This window comes from Patiria miniata, unplaced genomic scaffold (assembly GCF_015706575.1).
Source record: "Patiria miniata isolate m_02_andy unplaced genomic scaffold, ASM1570657v1 HiC_scaffold_19, whole genome shotgun sequence".
In the NCBI taxonomy this organism is placed as follows: domain Eukaryota; kingdom Metazoa; phylum Echinodermata; class Asteroidea; order Valvatida; family Asterinidae; genus Patiria; species Patiria miniata.
This window is the reverse complement of record NW_024037057.1, coordinates 14,292,378-14,313,682: the sequence shown is the minus strand read 5'-3', so window position 1 is coordinate 14,313,682 and position 21,305 is coordinate 14,292,378. Positions and strand designations below refer to the sequence as shown.

Below are 21,305 nucleotides of genomic sequence, written 5' to 3'. Positions count from 1 at the left end.
CATTTCAAGAGGGGTTGGGACAATTTCATTTGTAGCTCCATCATAGTACAGGGTGAGTCAAAAAAGCGGAACCCAAATCCCCAAAAATATATTTCATATTTAAACAAACATGTATAGCACTGAGCACAATATTGACCGGAAAGCCAATTTCATCAGCTACTTTTAGATGAAAAAAAAAATACTGAAATTGCTCAATCTGTTCAAAGAATATCAACATTTAAACACAGTGACCATAAAACCTCTTCTGTCCAAAAATGCGATTTCAAGAATCGTCGTCACAATTATCTTCAAACATCACCGGCGATAAAACCTAGGTTTAAACGTTAACAATATTCAACAAAGTCCTTTTGAAGGCCTGTTATTATTAAAAAAGGGGATTTTATAAATCATATTGTTTGCCTAACCATGGTTGCTAATAATGATATTGTCTGCTATAGTTGTTGACAGCTGTTGGAACAAGTATTCTGTGTCGTTTTCTTTGTTGCTCCAAACAGTCAGAGTACACACTAAACTTCTTTTTTGACGAAACATGTTTTAGGGTCATTACGTATAAATGGTAATATTCTTTGAACGGATTGAGCAATTTCAGTATTTTTTTTTATTTTAAAGTAGCTTATGAAATTGGTTTTCAAGTCATTAGTATGTTTGGTGCAACATTTGTTTTTAATATGAGATTTATATTTTGGACTCATCCTGTAGAATTGTCAAAAAAGAACGCAACTTTTAATTAAGAAGCGAGATTCTTTAAATGTATAATCAGACGCAAAACAACCAAAGAATCTATCAAATATCACATGCATTACCATCCAAAATGATAATACTTAATACGCTACCCTTTTAAAATAAAAAACCCTGTCTTTCCATTTAAAGAAAAACAAGAGAAGGTTTCATATAATATTGGAAATTGAAAAAAAATATATAAATACGCAGTATGAATCTTCACAAATCTCAAACACTCGCGATTTAAAAGGCTTTTTGTCTAAAAAAAAAATACATACGATTTGAGTGAACATTAACAAAATATGAATAATGCTGAGTATTTTTTGGAGTGGATAAAAAAAGAACTATAGTGAAATGCTGACCCTTCATTTGAAAAAAAGAAAATACACTTAATATTCCTGTGGCTTCGTCTAACTCCATTAACCTGCCGGTGCCTCCATTTTTGCAGACCAATTATGTCTTAATGTTGGGCAATTTACCTCAAAGACATAATGCAAGATTTCATGAAATCCAATATTCCATGCTACAGCTCATCATTCTATTCATTTTAACACCCCTATTTCTGAAAGATTCGTTCATATACGGACCACATTTTGTGTGAAGTACCGTACGCTCCTTCACACAAATGTGACAACGACTGACCTTATTCCAGCGTATTTTCAGCATCGCAATAGCCACCTTTGCATGATGCGAAGATATTTTATAGTCAATCTTTACCCAAACATACCAGGTCATTACATGTTTTATTGCACGATAATGCCCCACGGCCTCGATTACAAGGGGACTAATTGGGCAAAAGAGTTTTAAATGGGCGTTCAGTACAAAATTTAACGGACGACCGGCCCCGCGACAGTTCATTCAAGGACAACTCTATTCTTCCGTTGGGTGGTGGACTGGTCATAGCACCAATGGGGGCTATTTCAGTGAGGCTGCTGCATGCAAACTCCCGGCGGCACATACCTTCCGATTTTAGGTTGCAGACCAGTAAATAAGTTTCCATAGACCCAAATGATAAATGCCCCCACTTCAAAAATTCAGGAAAAATACTCACAACTCTCTGAGGTGTTCAAGACGTACATCAAATTAAAGCTTATTTCATCATTTTTCATTTTCTGTTCAATTTTCTGGGGGGTGGTTAAGTCATAACTTTGGGAGAAAATTCCGACCAAAGATGATTACCCCTAAAAGCAGTCCTGAAGCCCATCGCCATTTTGAAAACGCTCCAGTGCAAAATACCGCCATTTTAGGGCCTAATCAACATCCACATTTCACAGAAATACGAGATCGCAGTCCTCTGCACGGCTTCCACCCATATTTTGTACAAACCCTCAAGTTCGTGGCCCACAATATGCTAAAATACCGAAGAATTTGAGGGCATGCAAATCGTGATTTGGCCGGCGTAGGTAATTTCGGACTGATTTACTGGTCTGCACCCTTTACCGGTTCACCAGACCATCATACCACCGTGCAGTGGTGTGCGCGGAAAATTCTCACTTATCCGAAAGTACACGGGGCGACCGGATGAAATCAAACATGATTGATGTTTTTTGCAGCCGATTTCACAGAATCCGATGTCACCGGATAGTTGTGCGGGTAGCACTCCGATTTCATCAGACTCAATATTTATATTCACCAATCAAGAACACAGAGGAATTCCATTGATTCCAAATTGACGGCTTCCATTTTGTCATCATGTGACCGATTGAAGAACAGGATCGGTCCAACCAAAACGGTGGGGAAAAACAACGTACCGGCGGGGTGATCCGTTAACCGGTAAAATCGGAAAGATGTGCGCCCGGCTCTAGGCAGAGCATTGTAAATAAACAGGTACACAACAAAAATCGTTTCGAAACCAGTTTTAATGCACAATCATTGGATGACATTTTGGTCGGCAATCATTGTAATGTAATGGAGCCAAAATTGGCGCTTTGCCAAATTTCGTGGCGCTGCAAATCACAAAAAGATTGAAAAAATAATAATGAGGTTTTAAAATCTTGCTTAAAACCTAAGTAAGTGATGACACTTGCTCCTGCATAAGTTGATTTTTCTTTTGAGGTTTAGGATGGCATATTCAAAATTTCAAATTCCGGAGGATCTCAGGAGATAAAAAAAATGCAAACTCGGGAGCATTGTACACGTCGTTTACATCATGAAAACGCGTACGGTAAGCTAAGTCTGTATTTGCCAGTGCAGAACGTTTCAACTCAGTATTATCTCTAAATGAGTGCTTTAAGCATTCTGCATCTGAAGTGGATGAAGACGAAAACATCGTCCCGAGATCACAATGACGTCACGTCATTATTTTACACCTAACAAAGCGTGACACCACTATTTTCCTATGCTTTTTTTCGTTTGAAAGAGAAATAAGCACGATAAAACCGTAATTTTTCTTTTAACTGTTGTCGTTATTAATTTATTCTACGATCCGTTAATGATTCACACCCAAAGTTGGTCATGGAAACTCGAACAACAAACGTATTATTGCTTATAATACGGCATCATTTGTTCTTGTCATATCATATCAGGTGCAGTTAACTACAGTAGGGAATCATAAGGCCCAAAAAAGTCTCCGGTTTCTGGTATGGAGCTTGCCCAAAAAGTGGTGCGGCGACGCGGCTTTTTTTTTTTTTTACCTGATATTTTTGCTTCAAATGTCGGCTGATGACTGCAAATGGTGCCCGACTAAACTTAGTGCAAATATATGGGAGTCCAGAAAGGCCACATAAAGCTTATTCTCGACCATAACCCAATCTAAAAACACGTTAAAATTGTGCAGCAGCAGGATTCCAGTCAAACCAGTGGGTGTGGCTGTTTTGAGACATCATTTTTCATTGAAAAAAACGACGCGCGCGCATACCAGAAACCGGATACGTTTTTTTTTTTGGCCTTAGGTGCAGTAAACTACAGCAGGGAATCCTAATCCACACAGGGACCGTTTACATGTCCCTTGTAGTTCCCATACATAATGGGAACTACAACCTTTCCTTTTTTATTTGCCGATTCAATACTGTAATTTGTAATACAGTTTCAGTGTAAGAAAGTTTTGCTTGTCAATTGCTCGCTGATCATCTATTTCAGGCCTAGCCCTAGTCTTGATTTTAAGTCAGCAATTGGTTGATTTTTTTTTCATTTGGCACTCGCCGCATGAGTAGCACTAACGTGGGTACGTACGGTTGTACATCCTCCAAACCAATGTGCGATCGTCAATTCCCAATAAACCAATTCAGTCTACCAACAGCACATGCGTGCTTTGATTTTTGCGATTTTTTCAGTAAATAATATTATGGGGGCGATAGTAGAAAATCTACTAACCATTATTATACCAATCTATCTGCAAACCTCCATGCTACTGCGGGAAGATAAAATTAATTTGGAAAAAAAAACAGGCTTCGGTTTCAGGTATGGAGCCTGCCTTAAAATCGTGCTTCGACGCGTTTTTTTTTCTTTTTTTTTTCTTCAAATATCGGCTGATTTTGCAGATGACTGCGATTGGTGCCTGACTAAATTTAGTGCGAAATAAATGGGAGCCAAAAGAGGACACATAAAGGTTGTACTTAATCGCTACCCCATCTAAAAACACGTTAAAATTGTACAGCAGCAGGATTCCAGTCAAACTAGTGAGTTTGGCGGTTTTAGACATCATCTTACATTGAAAAAAAGAAACACTTTTTAGTTTTGCCGACACGCATGGCTACGGCGATGCACGAGCAGACCAGAAATTGGAGACTTTTGGGGGGGGGGCTTATCGTTTATGCAAATGAAGGCAGTTGGGAACGAATTATTGTAAATCCAAAAGAGATATGCCAATATGTAAACTCGATGATCACGGAAAGTTTAAAAGGAGTTTAGAAGGGAACCGGAAGAATATGTGAAAACCACCAATTCCAACGGTGTTTCTCGGTGTTTTCCCACAAAGTTCCCTAGTCGCAATATTTGGTTTGCATCTTTAGGTAGTTTCCTGGTAACAAATAGCAATTGCAATATAGCTGGTTCGATTTTACCCCTCCTGACAAAATTCAATGCACCTAGGATATAAAGCACATAAAGTTTCAAATACCGCAGTCATTTGGCTAGGGAATTTTGTGGGGAAATACCGACCTCAATCAGCACTTAATTTCGGTAAGTTCAAAAAGAAACACCAGATCCTGAACCCGATGAGCCTTTTTGAAAGGAACTATAGTTAAAAAAATGTCAAAGGTAGGAATATTTCACTGACGTCATCAACACCCATGCTAAGACCATGAAGGAAATGTACTTTGAATGTGTCCCTTTTTCCATGTATTCCAGTTTACACAGTGAACACTGCAGACACAAAACCGAGAGCAGTTCCACCGTGAAAAGTTTGCCAAACACAATTCCAGTGTTGTCGCTGACCCGTATCGTGCTGTATGAGAGGAATCTATTGAAAGTGTATGTGAACTTTCTTCGTCACCCCACCGCAGAAATAGGACTCACAATGCATGGATGACTGCGGGCACAAACGGGACAAACAAAATAGCTGGCTGTGAAGTGTGAACATAGAATATGCACACCCCACGTCTGAATATGAAGCTGAGTACATATTGCAGTTGGCATGGCCGCCATTGCGAAACACCACATCAACAATAGAACAACATTATAATTCTGAACCACTCAACAATTTGAAAAGTTGAACCCTAAATGTTGAGTGAGATGTTTTTCCCGGATTGAATGATACTTGTGGGAGACTGTTGCAATCCTTGATTGCCCTGGGAAGAAACTGTTGTTGAACGTTGTGGTTCCGACATTCAATTGAAAAAGAAACAATCTCTATTTGGAACCATTAAGTAGAAAGATTGCGGAAACACAATGTGGAAAGTAATCTCTTTTTGGAAGAAGTGTGGTTCTGAAACCACCGGTTGGTTGAGTGTAGAACTTCTAGAGTTCTACACTCTTGCAACTTTATCTTATCCGCCATTTGCAAAGCTTCAAGTCATATATATTTGGAACGACTTAACAATTTCGAAAGTTGAACTCAAAATGTCAAGTGTGATGTTTTTTGCCAGATGCAATGATACTTGATGGGAGACAGTTTCAATCCTAGATTGTCCCTTGGGAAGAAACTGTTGCATCTTGAAGGTTCTGATTCAGCATATTATTGATTCAGTTTGCATATGACATTTGTCCCCGGATGATTGGGTTTCCGCCGTAACGAAGGCCCTTGCAGGTACATGATACATCGGGGGCTGCCCGACAGTCCGAAGATGCGATAGTCCTCTGAAGGTTCTTTAAAGGTTCGATAGTCCGATTGCACAAAATTTCATAGGGGGTTAGTTAATCCGAACATTTGATGCAATAGTCCGAAGGTTCATTTTGTCCGTAGGTTCGGTAGTCTGAATTTAGAATAAGGTCAATCAGTCCGAAGGTTCAATAGTCGATCCCAAACAAAAATGTGGTTCCGAATACATGTAGTCCGAAGGTTCATTATTCTGAATTGACAACATGGTTCGATAGTCCCAAAAGACTATAAGGTCCGATATTCCGAATCGACAATAAAGTCCCATAGTGTGAATCGACAATAAAGTCTGATAGCGAATCAACGAAGGTCCGACAGTCTGAAGTGTCAGACTGACGAACCGTATTGATCATTCGGACTATCCTACCTTATTCTCAATTCGGACTTTCGAACTTTATTGTCGATTCGGACTATCGAACCCTACCATATATTCGGTATTCGGACTATCGAACCTTATCGTCCATTCGGATTATCGAACCTTATCGTCCATTCGGATTATCGAACCTTATTGTCTATACGGACTATCGTATCTTCGGATTACTTAACATTATAATTTCGGACTAATGGGCCCTTCGGACTATCGAACCTACGGACTATCGAACCTTCGGAATATCGAACCTTCGGACTATCGAACCTTCGGACTATTGAACCTTCGGACTATCGAACCTTCGGACTATCGAACCTTCGGACTATCGGTCTGTAACCGATACATCAACAGCTGTTCAGCATCTTGTTGAGCATAGTTATTCTTCTATTTAAAGTTTCGTACATTGTGCAATGGTACCATCGTGGGTTGTGGAGTAGAGATGTAACTGTCATTGGTGCTAGCTATTATAGATCAAAACTGCCCGTCTTTTAACTCGTTCTAGTTGGTGAATGTCTGATTTCAGATGAGGGTCCAACGAAAATGAAACATATGCTATTGGCGGAACCAGCGTTAAGTATAGGCTATTTCTTAATGCTCGGTTATTTTGTTTTTCAATTCTTCTTCATTTATTTCCACTTCATTCACAGGCAGAGAACAGCATTAACAAACACACAAATACAAATACTTTACACATAAGGACAGTGAAGGGGAGGGGATCCGTAGAAAGCAGAGCGTGTCGAGTACAGGACCCCTGATTTATTCGATTTCCTGATTTTTAAGCTGATCGCAGCGAACAGCAAATCTTAAGTAAATCGGGGCATTGGCTGCCCCAGAATGATTCTGTTAGTTCGGTGAAAAGATCGGGAAGCGCCCCGACAATATTGGACATGTTCAAAATTGTTGGGGTGTTCCGGTAACCAATTTCAATTCCTGGTTTATTCTTGTTGTATTTGTAACTAATTCTGGATATTCTTCCAGCATTGTTACAAGTCTTGCAGAGTTAGGTTTGGTGTTATAACAGTCCAGAATCATGCCGAATCATTACGAATGTGTCAATAAAGGTAGGAATAATTTTACGAATAACTTACGAATACACTAAATCGGCATAAATCTGGGTCATTCTGGATGATTCTTGGCTTATTCTCATGTTATTCTAGACAAAATCGCTACATTTCGGTTTTATTCTGCTCTGAACCCAAATAACTCGGCTTTGTTCGGTCTGATTCGGCTTCCAATTTGTACCTAGTTCTTGATTATTGTTGTTTCATTCTTAAGTTAATCTTTCTAAGTTCTTAAGTTGTTTTTATAAAAATGCTTCTCATTTCAAAACCGGCGGCACTGATTGTGTGACTTATAGTGTTTGATTGATGGTCCAAGGTGGAGAACAGAAATCAGGCCTTGCACCTTTAAAAGGTTTATATAAATCTCAATCTAAATTTGTAGGGAGAATTGTTAAGAAAAAGATCAGTTGGGACTTTAAATACACCTTTTGATGGTTCATGTAAGCCTTCACCAGCACTGTTGATTCCTATAGATCAAGGAATATAAAAACAAACGTCACGGTGAGTGTGCTCTCTTTAAAATTAAAAACTTAGAAGAAAAAGTTTCAAACTCAGATCTTGACTTAATCAAAACAACAATTTCGTGTAATTTTGCAAAACCTAAATGGAGTCGATGGTGATGAAGTAGGGGTGTTTGAAAGTGTTAAGAACATCTTACACTTCGTAACTAAATTGAATCAGTTGATTTAAATGATTAAAATAACCCTCAATCGATTGATTTTGCCAAAAAATAAGATTTTTACAAAAAAGTGATTTAAATCAGTGATTTTTATATAAAAAAAATCATTTGATTTAAATCGTAATTTAAATCAGTGATTTAAATCAGCCAGCCCTGGTTGATAGTTCTGGTCGATACCCGGGTATGACACTTGATTGGGTTGAATATCATCAGCCACTTTGACTTTCACGATTCTAGTTTATAGGGATCTTGTATCGCTGATCAGTATATCTTATGAATGACATACACAGTCTCCACACGGAACAAAAAAATGTTGGATACCAACATTTTGGAGCGTCAGAAAGTTAAACTCTACACACCCTGGCGAAATCTAGCATGTGACCATTGAGTTTAAAGGCCCATGTTTCTCGAAAATTATTTTCACAAAATGGTACATAATTATTGAAAATTATTTAAATTATTTGAACGAAGGCTGAGGCATAATTGCAAACTGAAGGCAGGTACTATGAACATTACTAATAACACGGAGAACGGAGATATAAGGCATGTCCTAGAGACGTACCTTGTGAAAATATTCAGCCAGAAAAGGTGTCAATCGATCAAAAAAAAAATAATTGAAGGTGATTTTCAAAATGTTATTACGTGCCTGTGTTTTTTGTTTTCAAAATGCATATCTGCGCTAAAACTCAACGGATATTGTTTTGAACCGTACTTCTGATTTCAACAAATGTTGTTGCTGCAAACGAGAAAAAAAAATAATGCAGAAAGAGCAAAATGACCCTATGCGCATTCTCAACGGAAAGGAAATTGACAATCCACAGACTATAATAAAGGGAATTATTAATTGCCTTAATTTCCCAATTTTAATATAATAATATCACATTTTAATATGTACAAACATCGAGAATCTCTACAGAATATATCAATAAGCGGTGAAAATCTGAAAAGGCGAAAGTGTCACTGCCCATATAGAAGTTAGAAAAAATCCTACTGTTAACTACACAATCCGATGCTGACACAATACCGGTACTTCACCGTGCAAAACATATCCTTTGGGAGGTTACCTGAAGGTTAAACGCGCCCCTACCCCTGACAGCGACTTAAGTTTGTAAAAGTATACTCTTAAATTTCCCTGGTCACATTGACTCAGCATCCGGGTTCTATTTGGTCTGACACTTTTCACGTTAAAAAAAACCACATATCTGGATCAGAATGACACACTTGTCACAGGTTTCTAGGTCAAAATAACCCGGAAACCAAGTCAATTTTGACCCTGAAAAGTTTCACGCCTAATAGAACCCGGATGCTGGGTCAATCTGACCAGGGTTGTTTTAGAGTGTACTATGCACTATTTCCTCAATTTATTTTCGACCTTAAGCTTCGCACTCTTAAGCACGTCGCACATGAGAGCTATCTGCTGAGCAAAAAAAAAAATAAGCCTTTCGAGGCCGTTAGCTCAGGATGTACTTACAGCTCACAAAATATCCCCGTTGTGCAGTCAATTATTGCCGCATGCGTTTTAGGCCGTGATGCAAATATCTATCCTGTTTCAAAAACCCACCGTGTGCGGCAAACTTGAGCTACGTGTTGAGCCAAAACAAAATTAACAAGTCGATGAAAGCAAGTACTTTGTTTACGTGATTTTACTATGGCGGCCGAAGCCATCAGCAACGTTGTCACCGACTACATTTCAGATGACGAACTTGTCGACTTGTTGCCAGATTATCCTTGTTTGTACGATGTTCGGTCACCCGATATCAAAAATGCAATGACAAGTTTTTTTTACCTGCCTGGCCATCAGTTGTTTTGCAATTTCTCTAAAACGCGATCATATGCTTTCCTGTGCATGTTTGAGGGGCAGTTTTGTTTTCATCTTTTACATGTATACCCGCAAGAGTGGCACTTTTGTTGGCATGGGAAAATCTGGGGGAGAAGTCAAGCGCCTCCCCCCCCCCCCCTCCAGTTCCGCCACCCCTGCTTACAGCGTTGCTGACACTTTCGTAGGGGCCGTCGTCTTGAAATCACGTGATCAGAGTATGTGTTTTCATTGGCTAGTTCTTTTTGGCTCCGCACGTTACCTCAGGTTGCCCGCTCACGGTGAGTCCAACTGGACAGAAGGGGAGCTATTTGACTCACAGCCTCGCGAGGTAGAAAACGCTGCAAAACTTTACCTCACACGGTGAAGCTACGACGTCGTTCGCGCATCCGGATCATCATATTTCACCGTGTATCGAATCAGCGTGCGGCAAATAAAATGGTCGAAGATCGTTTGATTGTTATTATCAACACGCCCACCGCCAATTTGAAGACGTCACATGATCACGTCTTCGACAAAGAATTGTCGTCGCGTCGTGGGTGACGTGAGCATCGTTGCGATTATTTTATTTCGAGATGTCACTTGTGGTAAGAGAATCACTCTAAATCTCAGTTGTGTTACCTGAGCATTATTTGTCTGCTTGATGTCGACGTTTCCGTCACAAGTCGTCCTTAGGGCGGCAAAAGATGCGAAGCATTTATTCAAATAAGAACGTACCGAATTATGAGCGAAAAACATAATTGGATTAAAGAACCTAATTTGATTAAGGATTTAAACCCCCCATGTAATTAATCCGTCTGGTTGATCTCATCAAGAAGAAATCAAGATGTGTAGGTGATTTCCAATGATTAGTCAATTTCTGGGGGGGGGGGGGGGGTTTCGAAAAGAAAACATGTTATTGACGAAAACAGAAGCACGTGCATGGTTTTTCCCTGTTTCCTCGAAAAGAATCATTTCCAGTGTGCTGAAACTTCAAAAAGGCTATAGTTTTGAACATCCTTCCTCTTTCGAGTGGTGTTGTTGTTTTGTATACGGAGGAAATGCATTAAAAGCAAATTACTAGTGTAATTACAAGCCTTTAAATACAAACGTAGCAAAAACTCTTGTAATTTCGTCTGCGTGGGTAAAATGTTTAAGGGAATTCCTTTAAGGTGAATTTCTGATTGTCTTATTCTGACAAACTGCAACCCTAGCAAGCCCCCTATATGCTAGAAGGAAAAAACAATGACACCTTCAACGTTATCTTGTTTGTTTTGTTTTGCTTATACATCCCAACTCGTACGATATCTCAGGTCCAAACCTTTTCGTTCTGTTGAAATGCGCAGTAATTACATGTAAGTAATTCTATAGACTTGAGGACCACTTTTTGTCCTGTTAACGGGTTACTTGCTTTCCATCCGTTTTATTCGTTTTCAATAATAACACCACTCAAAACCTATATCAATAAGAATGTTCAAACTTAACCTGTTGAAGTTTCAGCTCAGCGAATGTGACACTTTTCGAGAAAAAAAAATGTGGAAAAACCCAGCACAACTTCGCTGATAGCAAATTTCCAAATTATCAGTCAATTGACTGAAAGTTGGAAATCACCGACTTTTTTTAATTTCTTCTTAACGACAACATACCCAACGGGGAGTTGTGTAATATGATTTTTAATCCAAGTAAGCTTTTTGATTACAGGTTATTTTGGTAGGTTGCTTTTTGGAAAGAAGCAACTGATATTTTACACGTGTTAATATACAGAGTGAGTAAAAACCAATGTCCCTTTGGATACCCACAAAAACGGAAAATGTTATTATACGTTTCTCTTCGGCCAATATTCGGTCTGGGTATTGACCACAGTCTGTAAAAGTTTCACTGATATTCAGGCATGCATGCAAAGTATAAGGCCTTCCGTTGTAACTCCACTCAAAACACAACCAATACAATGGCAACAATGGGCCTCTGGACAATGAAGAAAATAAAAGGAATAACATAAAAGGACATCAATTAAATGGAACAAAGTGTATTGAACTTAAAACTGAATTTATTGATAAGGTTCACATTTTCACTGTTCTGCTCAGATTCTTGTTTGCTTCACTTAGCGTTTGTGCGCCCGTCCGAGCGTTAGATTGCCTCACCTCCAGAAGGTGTTCTCCAAATTGACCGACCGTGTCTTGGTGTACGTTCAGACGGAGGCGCAAGTTGGTACAAATTCATTTGCCCTTGGGCTTTTGTAGATAAGGAGTCCTTAATTCAAATACAGCTTGCGTTCAAACAGAAAAGTTACGATGGCACTTCGCGAAGCACATGATGAAAAAGTGGCTTAAAAAGCCGATGAAAAGTCGACGGAAATGGCACGTTAAAATCATCGCGAACGTAGTTTTAATCTCTTTTACCAGTCGTTATTGGAGTGTTTCAACGGTAGACACACAGGGCATTAACACTGATCGGTACCTTCTCCGACTGAACATAAGATTAAACATTGACAGGTGAAATGGAAAAATCACTGTGGCGCACATGCGTGCGAATATGCAATGGTAACAGCTTACGTACCGCACCGTACCGTCCGCTACCACATGGCCGGTCGGCAAGGGGTAGCCTTGTGAACGATTCAGTGGAAAAAATCATTATGTTGTGCGATTTTCGGAGATTTCAGATTTAGTTGTACAAAATGCAATGCTTTAAAAATCGTGATGATTATCTCGAGGATAGCGAAGAGAGCATAGGCGAAACATTTCACTGGCATTTGTTGGAAGAGAAAGACGATAATGACTGATTATTCCCCACGTATGAATGCAAGTGGAGTAGTGGAGTTGTATGGTTGAATCATGGACATGATTGAAGCACCATGAACGGTGCCCTTGTCTTTCGGACTTTTCCCTCGACTTTCTCAAGTAAGAAGTGAACTTCTTTATTGATGACTCCGTTACTCTAACCGTAATTCAGGCATTTTGTCCAATGAAAACACTGACTTTTTTTTTCATCGTAAAATGTTGTTTGAATCGAAAATAAAGCAGGGGTTGGTGTCCGGAAATTGGGCATGAAGTGTATTGTGCATGCATGTACATGAGTTTAACTGCAGCGCAGCCCATTCGGACACGTAGTTTGTTCGGCCTATATTTTCCGATTTTTTTGCAATATGCCAGTTTCAAATCTGTGTTTCCATGGTGTTACGCAGTGGGTCGATGCGAATAAGCTAATACAGAAAGTAGCACTAGGTCAGTTGCGTTCCAATGGTACTTCACGGCTCAGCGCTGCAGGGGGAGATCGTTATCTTTGGCGCAACTTGCGCTTAAGGCCAAAAAAAAAATAAGTCGGTCTCTGGTCAGCGCGCGCGTCGATTTTAATCATGCGCGTCGATCTTTTTTTTTTCCAAAATGTTCCGCGGTAGCTCCAACAGCGCCCTCTATTTCCGCACCTCCTCAATTTTTTTTACCAAAGAGCACCAAGAAATGGGAAATTGCACCAAGGCAAATGATCGAAAGCACCAAGGCAAATTATGGAGGACACCAATGTACATGAGGACACCAAAAAAGCAAAAAAGGACCCACCTTGTCTGTACAATCCAAGCTTGAAGAAAAAAAAAAAAAGCCGCGTGGCCGCGTCAATTCCGGAACTTTGGTCTGACCAGAGACCGAATATTTTTTTTTTGGCCTAACCTCCACCTTTTGCGAGTCCAAATTGCGCCACCCGGGCGGCGTAACTTAGCCCTCCCCGGGTGGATTAGAGCGTTCCAATGGAGTGTTAACTTAGTATTTTCGGATTAACTACTAACTTAACGTCCCCTTGTACTCTATCCATGTTTCATAAAACGTTCTGGCCATCAATGCCTTTTGGACAGTATAGTAAGCTGTGGCCTTGTCATGGCTACTTTGAAACGTTGTTTTGTATACTTATTTTACAGTGTGGTGGCTATTAAATGACGTTACATATTCGCTCAAATATATTAGGAAACATTGTGTAGGTAGTGTTTTGGGGCAGTCCCAAAGAAAGGCCTGCACCCTTTGCATGCATGGCTTAATATCAGTAAAACCTTTACAGACGGTGGTCAATACCCAGACCCAATGTTGGCCGAAGAAAAAAATGTGGTAACTTTCCCCGTTTTCGTGGGAAACAAGAACGTTTCCAAAGGATTTTTTTTTGTTTTACTCACCCTGTACAACATTTTTTTTGCTGTAAGTTTCAGAAATGATTGAATTTGGGGGTTATAGTGTTTTACTGCAAATATTGTTACACTGACCTGTTCAAGGTCTTGTGTTCATAGATGCTGGAAAAAGTCGGGAAAAATGCTGTTCTTGTAGTCTGGTTTTCTGACCCTACTTTAGACGAAACGGAGCAATTTATAGACGTCGGGGAATTGTCAGGTCAGGGAGCCAGACTAGTTGGTATGCACTCGTTCAGGGATGTGCAACCGATTGCAAACAAAATGTGGACTAACTGCATATAGTCAATTAGGAACAATTATAATTGGATAACAAAAGGTCAGTTTTTTCAACGAGGGTCGGCCGACTGTGGTTCGAAACTGTTAAAAAAATACCTCTTCTTGAAAATGACAGCACACCATGGGTCAGGATTTCACAGGATGCCTGAGACTGTTATTCACTTACAGTCAAGTACGGTATTTCATAATAAAAAATGGTAGCTTTGTTTTTCGATGATTGAAAGTGGGTTGCTGTGGTCCAATAGTTACGGTGTTCGACTCGTGTGCCGTGGTACATGGGTTCGAATCCTGACCGTGGGAACATGGTGCTTGCGCTCCTGAGCAAGGCGCTTTACCATTATTGCTTCGTCCTTCGGATTGGATGTAAAGCCGTAGGTCCCGTGTGTTGTGTAATGCACGTCAAAGAACCCAGTTACACTTATCGGTAAGAAAAGGGGTTTGCCCCCGTGTTTCTGGCAGTGGCTGCAATATGCGCCGCAGCACCTTGTAAATGCTTAAAAGGTGCTACATAATGGGTCTCATGGTTCTCATTAACTTGAAGGCCTCCATGGAAAGCAGTGCCTTGCACTGATCAGGGTTTACCATTATTAAAGGTGACGTGAACAGCAAATTGTTGTGTATTATCTTATAATGCAGTCGTCCTAAGAGTGACATGAAAAGCCAAACAACATACTCAACAAATAAACAAAATCATTTAAAGTCATTCTGAATGATAGTTGAATGGCACATTACACAGCTCCAAAGCAACAGGGACAGGAAAATACGTCCCACTTTGAAACCTACATTAATAGAATATCTCACGTATAGTTTACTTACTCCACTTACTGAATGAAAACAAGTGGATGGTATATATTTCTTCAAACGATAATATGGGCAAAATGTATTGACTTACCATATCCATCAGCCCTGCACACAGATACCATCAGAACAGTCGCAAGTAACCCGCTGACGAACATACTTCCTCGTGAATCCGCCATGATGAAAACGATCGCCTTTCGCTTCACATTTCGGGTACCGCAAACATGCAATGCTCAAAACCTCTTTTTACAGCCTAGTAAACGTCCACCTCCCCAGTAACTTAAAATATCGAAGTTGACAAGTTCATCGGAGGCACTATTATTATATTCCACAAGAGTTTTCCATGTGTAAACCACGCTAGGTATACTGACGTTTTTTCCCCGTTTTCCAACAACACGCTGTGGTTACTCAGCTCAAAATGGCGAATGGCTACACAACTACGACATGTATTTTGATTTTATCAGCTACATACTTCCTCTTGCGCTCCATTAAAAACATCTGACTGTACCATTCTGCACAAAACTTGTTTGATTATTATTACTTTGTACCAGTGTCTGCGACAGGGAGTATTGAATGGCTCAGAAACCCAAAGCGACGCGCCACACAAAAGGTACCGCTACGCTCCATCGGCTACAGGTAACAAAATACAGGCGCAGGGATTTTCCCTCTTTCACTCGGCATATGAAAAACCATTCGTATGTAAATGATTGGCTTTTAAAGGTTGATTTACTGATTTTTTTTTTTTTTTTTTTACGATATCACGTTCTGCAGTGCCCTTTTATGGTCTTTTGATAGGTAGGGGAGATAATTATATATATATAGAGAGAGAGAGAGAGAGAGAGAGAGAGAAATAGTGTTTATGCTGCAGGGGAAAATCCGGGTCGGGTCGGGGTAGGTGGGATATAATACACAGGGATTAATTGTTAGCAAACCAAATGAACGGATTCTATAAGTGCACAGACCTTTAAGTTCAATCTCAGGTTAGAAATATATTTTTTTCGTACAAGTAAAAAGGAACAGGAAAGTTTTAAAGGGAATATACAACATTTGCAAATATCAAAACAAAAAAAAACTATCACAAAATACCTTACAAAACTGCTAGTGCAACTTTAAAATCATGGCACCTGTGCTGAATTTGCCAAGAAAAGTAAATGGCATTTTCGTATCAATTTCCAACGCTGGAAGGCAGACCAGCATTGGAAAAAAAACTGGCTTTTTTTCAAACACTGATCTCAATTGTTCATATTTAGTTAGTCCACATTTTCTTTGCAATCGATTACACACCTGTGAACGGGTACAGGCCAGCTAGACTGATTCCCTGACCTTACAACTCTCTGCGACGTCTTTAACTTGCTCCGTATCATCCTAAGTGCAGGGTCAGGGAACCAGACTACAAGAACGTGATTGTTTTCTTGATTTTTTTCAGCATCTACGAACCCAAAACTGCCCCCCCCCCTCCCTCAATCCACCCAGTTAAAAAAATCCAAATGTCCTATATTCCCTTTAAACTTATAAGGAGGGTACACTGGCCAATTGGAATCCATACGGTCGTGCGCCCTTAGCGGCAAAATAAAGAACCAATATAAACACCAAATATCGTAGCTGGTTTTTTTTAAAGACACTTTAAAGGGATATTACTTGAAAACAAAGATCCCTTCAAAACTGGGTAATCGTTACAGCGCCACATGCGGGCCCGATTGCATCCAAAATGTTCTTAATTTGGAAGCCTCAAGCCATGTCCAGAATGTGCATTGCCATATCTCTTTATCTCATATCTTATATCTCAATTTCCTATTTCCATGGCTCTCAGAATTTTCCAATATAGAATAAATTTGAGTGTCAATTTCATACATGAATGAGCTCGGCGGACGGACTTGGGGTCTATTTACTTGGGTGTGCCAATAGTCAATCTTCGACAGGGATGTAGGACGCGAGCGGAGTAGGCCAAAGAGCGCCCTCTACATCAGCTCCAGCACGAAAAACATAACACTGCTGTAAAAGGAGGGCTTTTCTTTTCAGATGGGGAGAAAACTCATCTCGTTCCCCTTTTGTGAGAGAATTAATCTGTCGCACTGAGCAGAATCTGTGCGCGATTATTTGCCGGTCTCAGCGGGGCCACCCTATAATCGTCTTTATATATGACTGACCAACAGTCACTTTTGAACTAGACTTGCATAATTTGCAACTGGATTGATTACCCCGTTAGGCCAACGAACGGGCAACAAACAAACAAACAGGGGGGGGGGGGAGAAAGGAAAGGAGGCGCGAAGTCATAGAGCTGTTAATGTAATGGGTTTTGGGGGAGGCAAATGTCCCTGCCCACCCTCGAAAAATGATTCGTCGAGAATATGCTGGAAAAGTTCAGGTTTCTCGGGGGCAGGGGGATGTGCTGTGCCCCCCTCTAGAAAAAATCCCGACGACGCCTTTGGCCACATGCATGAAAAGACTTCCAGTAAATATACCGAGCACGATTTGTGACAGAGTGGTATAGTCGGACTCCCTATTCTCGCGGCGTCCTTATTATTGCGGCATGGGAAATTTCTCTTTTTCCGTTGCCAAAACTCCTTCAAGTGGCGATTTTTATCCAGTTCACCTGTCATTAACATTTTGCTGAGTTGTATAAAAAGGACGATTAAAACATGTTGTGTTTTTTGTGACTTTTAACGATTTTAAATAAATATTAACGTTTTCCAAAACTAGCAAATTTATCTTGGCTTGCCTTGTTGTGTTTTAGCTTTGTATTCTTTCAGCAATACCATGAAACACAACTGACATATAAATACTTTAAATTTATCAACTATTAATTCTTAAAATTAATTAAAGCAAAAACAAGTCATCAGATTGACCTAAAGACAAACGAGTCAAAAATCACAATTGACTAGATATCAATGCCTTTTTGTAGGGGATTTTAATATTTTTTTCTGTGATTTTCAGAGATATGTATTACTTTTTAGTATTTTTGTTTTGTTTACATAGAGGAGTGCATCACAAATTCGCGGCAGTAATGACAATTATTGATGAAGATTTTCACAATGTGAGCAAGAATTTCTTGAGGTATAAAATATTTGGCAGATGATTTTAACCGAGTTCCAAAGTTAAGTTGGCTACAGTGAAAGGTGAATCGAGGTATAAAGCGACATGATAACAAAATATATATAGAAAAAAGGAAATGAATTCGAACCTAATAAATTTGGACATTATTTGCTTTAAAAAAATCCTCAAAAGCCGCAAATTAGAAAAGAAAATGGAAAAATTTGGTTTCGAACTAACACCCTCTGATCTCAAAACCGTGGCATTATCCAGCTGCGCCATCAGAGGGATCGCGGCATTCCGTAATTCATGGCATTATATACCTGCGTACGAATAACAATGGTATAAAAACCATCCATAAAATATTGTTGGGGAAAAACAATTCGCGGCCCGGCACGTGTTAGTTGTAAACTGTTGTACACGTTCAGTCTTGATTGAGTTTACCGTTTTCATTTATGGCGGGTTGTTGTCATCATTCAGCGAGGACTGCACCCTGTTCGCACCCGCTGAAAGATCTTGATAGAGGTCCGGTCAGCCACTACGAGGTCTCCACCTGGCGTGAATGCCAAGCCTTTGGGGCATTTAAGTCCCCGAATAATTCTCCCAATGAAAATACCTTCAGGTGAATAATGGTCAACCACACCACCACTTCCATCTGAGCCCAATTCACTTAGGTAGATGTCACCGGCGTCATCACAGCACAAGCCGCTGGCTGTTAAGGGATGGATATTGAACACCTCATCTCCTGTGTATGTAGTGCAAATCAACTTGTGCTCCCATAAGCTTGTGAAGATCAATCGTTCATTGATCCCAACGGCCAGAGAGTAAACGTGCAGGCCACGCGGAATTGTTGTAATCCAAGACCCATCCAGGTTATGTATCGAGATGCAGGACTCTGTGCCAACTGCTATTCGATTCTCCTTGTCCACATCGATATCAAAAAGACACTTGGAATCACCGGCTCTCTTCTGCTGTAATGGTGCGAACTGACGAAGAAATTCTAAACTAGAGTCAAACACCTTCACGTGCTCACCATCAGTGACCAACAGCAGGTCATCACAGGTTGCAGCTACTCCCCAGGGGTTATCCAATATCTCCCCTTCAGTGCTTACTTTATGCTCTCCAGTGGAAGTAAATATCATCAACTCATGTGTACCTGTATATCCATCTTTGTCAAGTACCGCAATGTCACCATTGCTAAGACACGCAACCTCAAGTGCTTGCATAAATTGTCCACTTTCGATCCCCTCCTCCCCGAACTCTTTCTTCAACTGCCATTCTTCGTGAAGTACTTCACAGAGGTCTGTATCTGTCATGACATCTTGACATTTGACTGCGATGAATGAGAGCTCAAGCTGTGCCTTCTCCAATTTGATTTTTTCCTGGAACTCCAAGTTATGCATCACTTTCGGTTTGAGGTCCAAAAGCTGGAAGTCGTCAGCTTGCTGCATCAAGTCATTGACTGTCGCTACGATTTGCTCGGCCCGCTCCATCTTGTCACGGTTGCTTTTTTGGACTTCCTCGAACTTCCTATCTCGTTCTTCTCCGATACGTGTTACTTTGTCTCTGAGAAGGCGAGATTTAGTTCGGATCTTTGCAATCTCTTCTTCCTCTTTGGTGGTAACGTCTTCACAAGCCCGGGCGACCATGATTCTCAACCTGTTCCTGGAATGCGTCAGTAAACCGTCGGCGACTTTGAATATCTCTCTGCTATCGTCGAATCTGCAAAGAATCTCGCCGACATCCTGACGGTACGATCGTATGACATCTGTGACTTCCCTGTATTCATGTTCCGCTGTTCGGTGATCTAATGCAACGCATTTTGCACACACCAAGATATTGCATGTCACGCAATAAAAGCAAATTTCCTGGTTAGTGTGCCTTTTACATTGCGGGGTATCGTTCTTCCTACCTACTGCAGGAGGCACCTCTGCTTTTCTTTGATCCAAGTTGGCGATCCGATGTTTCTTGGTGCATTTCATCTTTCGATGCATTTCCAGGCATTTCTGGCAGATGTTCCCGTCACAGTCTAAGCACCTGGAGACGGCTTCCAAGCCCTCATCGCATTGCTCACATGTACGAGTATCCGCTGGTGCGTCGCCCAATAACCGCTCCTGCTTGTTGAATTCATCTACGAGGGAGCACAGGAAAAAAACAGTTGGGTAGACCCTGCAATCCGGTGTCTGGTACCGCAGTTCCCTGTCTGCAAACTGGGCAAGTAATGTCGTTTGCCTTAGGTTGCTGTCTGCTGGTGAGCTCTTCCAAACAGTTCAGGCAGATGCTGTGCAGACAGTCCAGCATTTTGGGATCGGCGAAACGACAGCAACAAATCGGGCATTCGAGGTGTCCCCGACTGATCGTACCCAGCACGGACTTGGCTGCAGCTTCCGCCATTTTCTACAACCAAGAGAGCAAATCGAATGACTATATGAAGTCTTGTCATCTGGCAATGTCGTAAATGGGTTCGACATGATAAAACAATACTTTTAATACATCGGAATTGATGCTATTTGCGTAATTGAGCTCCCTTCTTTAATGTTGGAATGGGCAACAATGTCTGTATGTAGTCATTTATTAAATTAATAGCAAAACCATTTAGCGCTACGTACATGGCTATGAAACATTCATGCTAAAACCTGTTTCGCATTCAGCTATAGTGTATGCATTTGTACATAAAATCTTCGCTGAAATCCAGAATGAAAATACAATACTGAAGTTGTACACTCCAATATAATCTTTGACACTCACCTATAATATAAATGGGCTTGCGAAACGGTAGCGGCAGATCAATTTCACCGCATTCTGAAGATTATTTGACGGTCACGTTTGCTAGCTAGGAGGGCGTGACTTTAGAATGTATTCCGTATGTGGACAGTCCTCCGAGTGGCGAATGGAATGGAGTCTGCATGCACTGTGCATTGTACAACTGTTATTGCTCACTGTTGTTGACAAAGCAAACGCTATTTATGGAGCACAATGGAAATCGAGAGGGTCAAAGTCAACTTCATTATGCACTGAACTGCCCAGGGTCGCCTTTTCTGCCCTATACGGCTGGTATGATAACACAATTGGCAATAGTGATACAATTGTGGTGAAATAATTATCAATATAGGGTGCCAAATCAGATCACCAGTCGGTCCCGAGCGGACCGTTAAAA

General features: G+C 40.5%; 1 protein-coding gene across 1 annotated transcript in view; it reads right to left on the bottom strand.

Moving 5' to 3' along the window:
* Positions 1-15,656, bottom strand: part of LOC119725462 — a 57,241-nt gene extending 41,585 nt beyond the window's left edge. The window contains exon 1 of the mRNA XM_038196870.1: positions 15,213-15,656. Coding sequence (XP_038052798.1) covers positions 15,213-15,297 — 85 coding nt within the window. The 5' untranslated portion in view covers positions 15,298-15,656. The remainder of the gene's footprint in view (positions 1-15,212) is intronic.
* Positions 15,657-21,305: the final 5,649 nt, after the last annotated feature.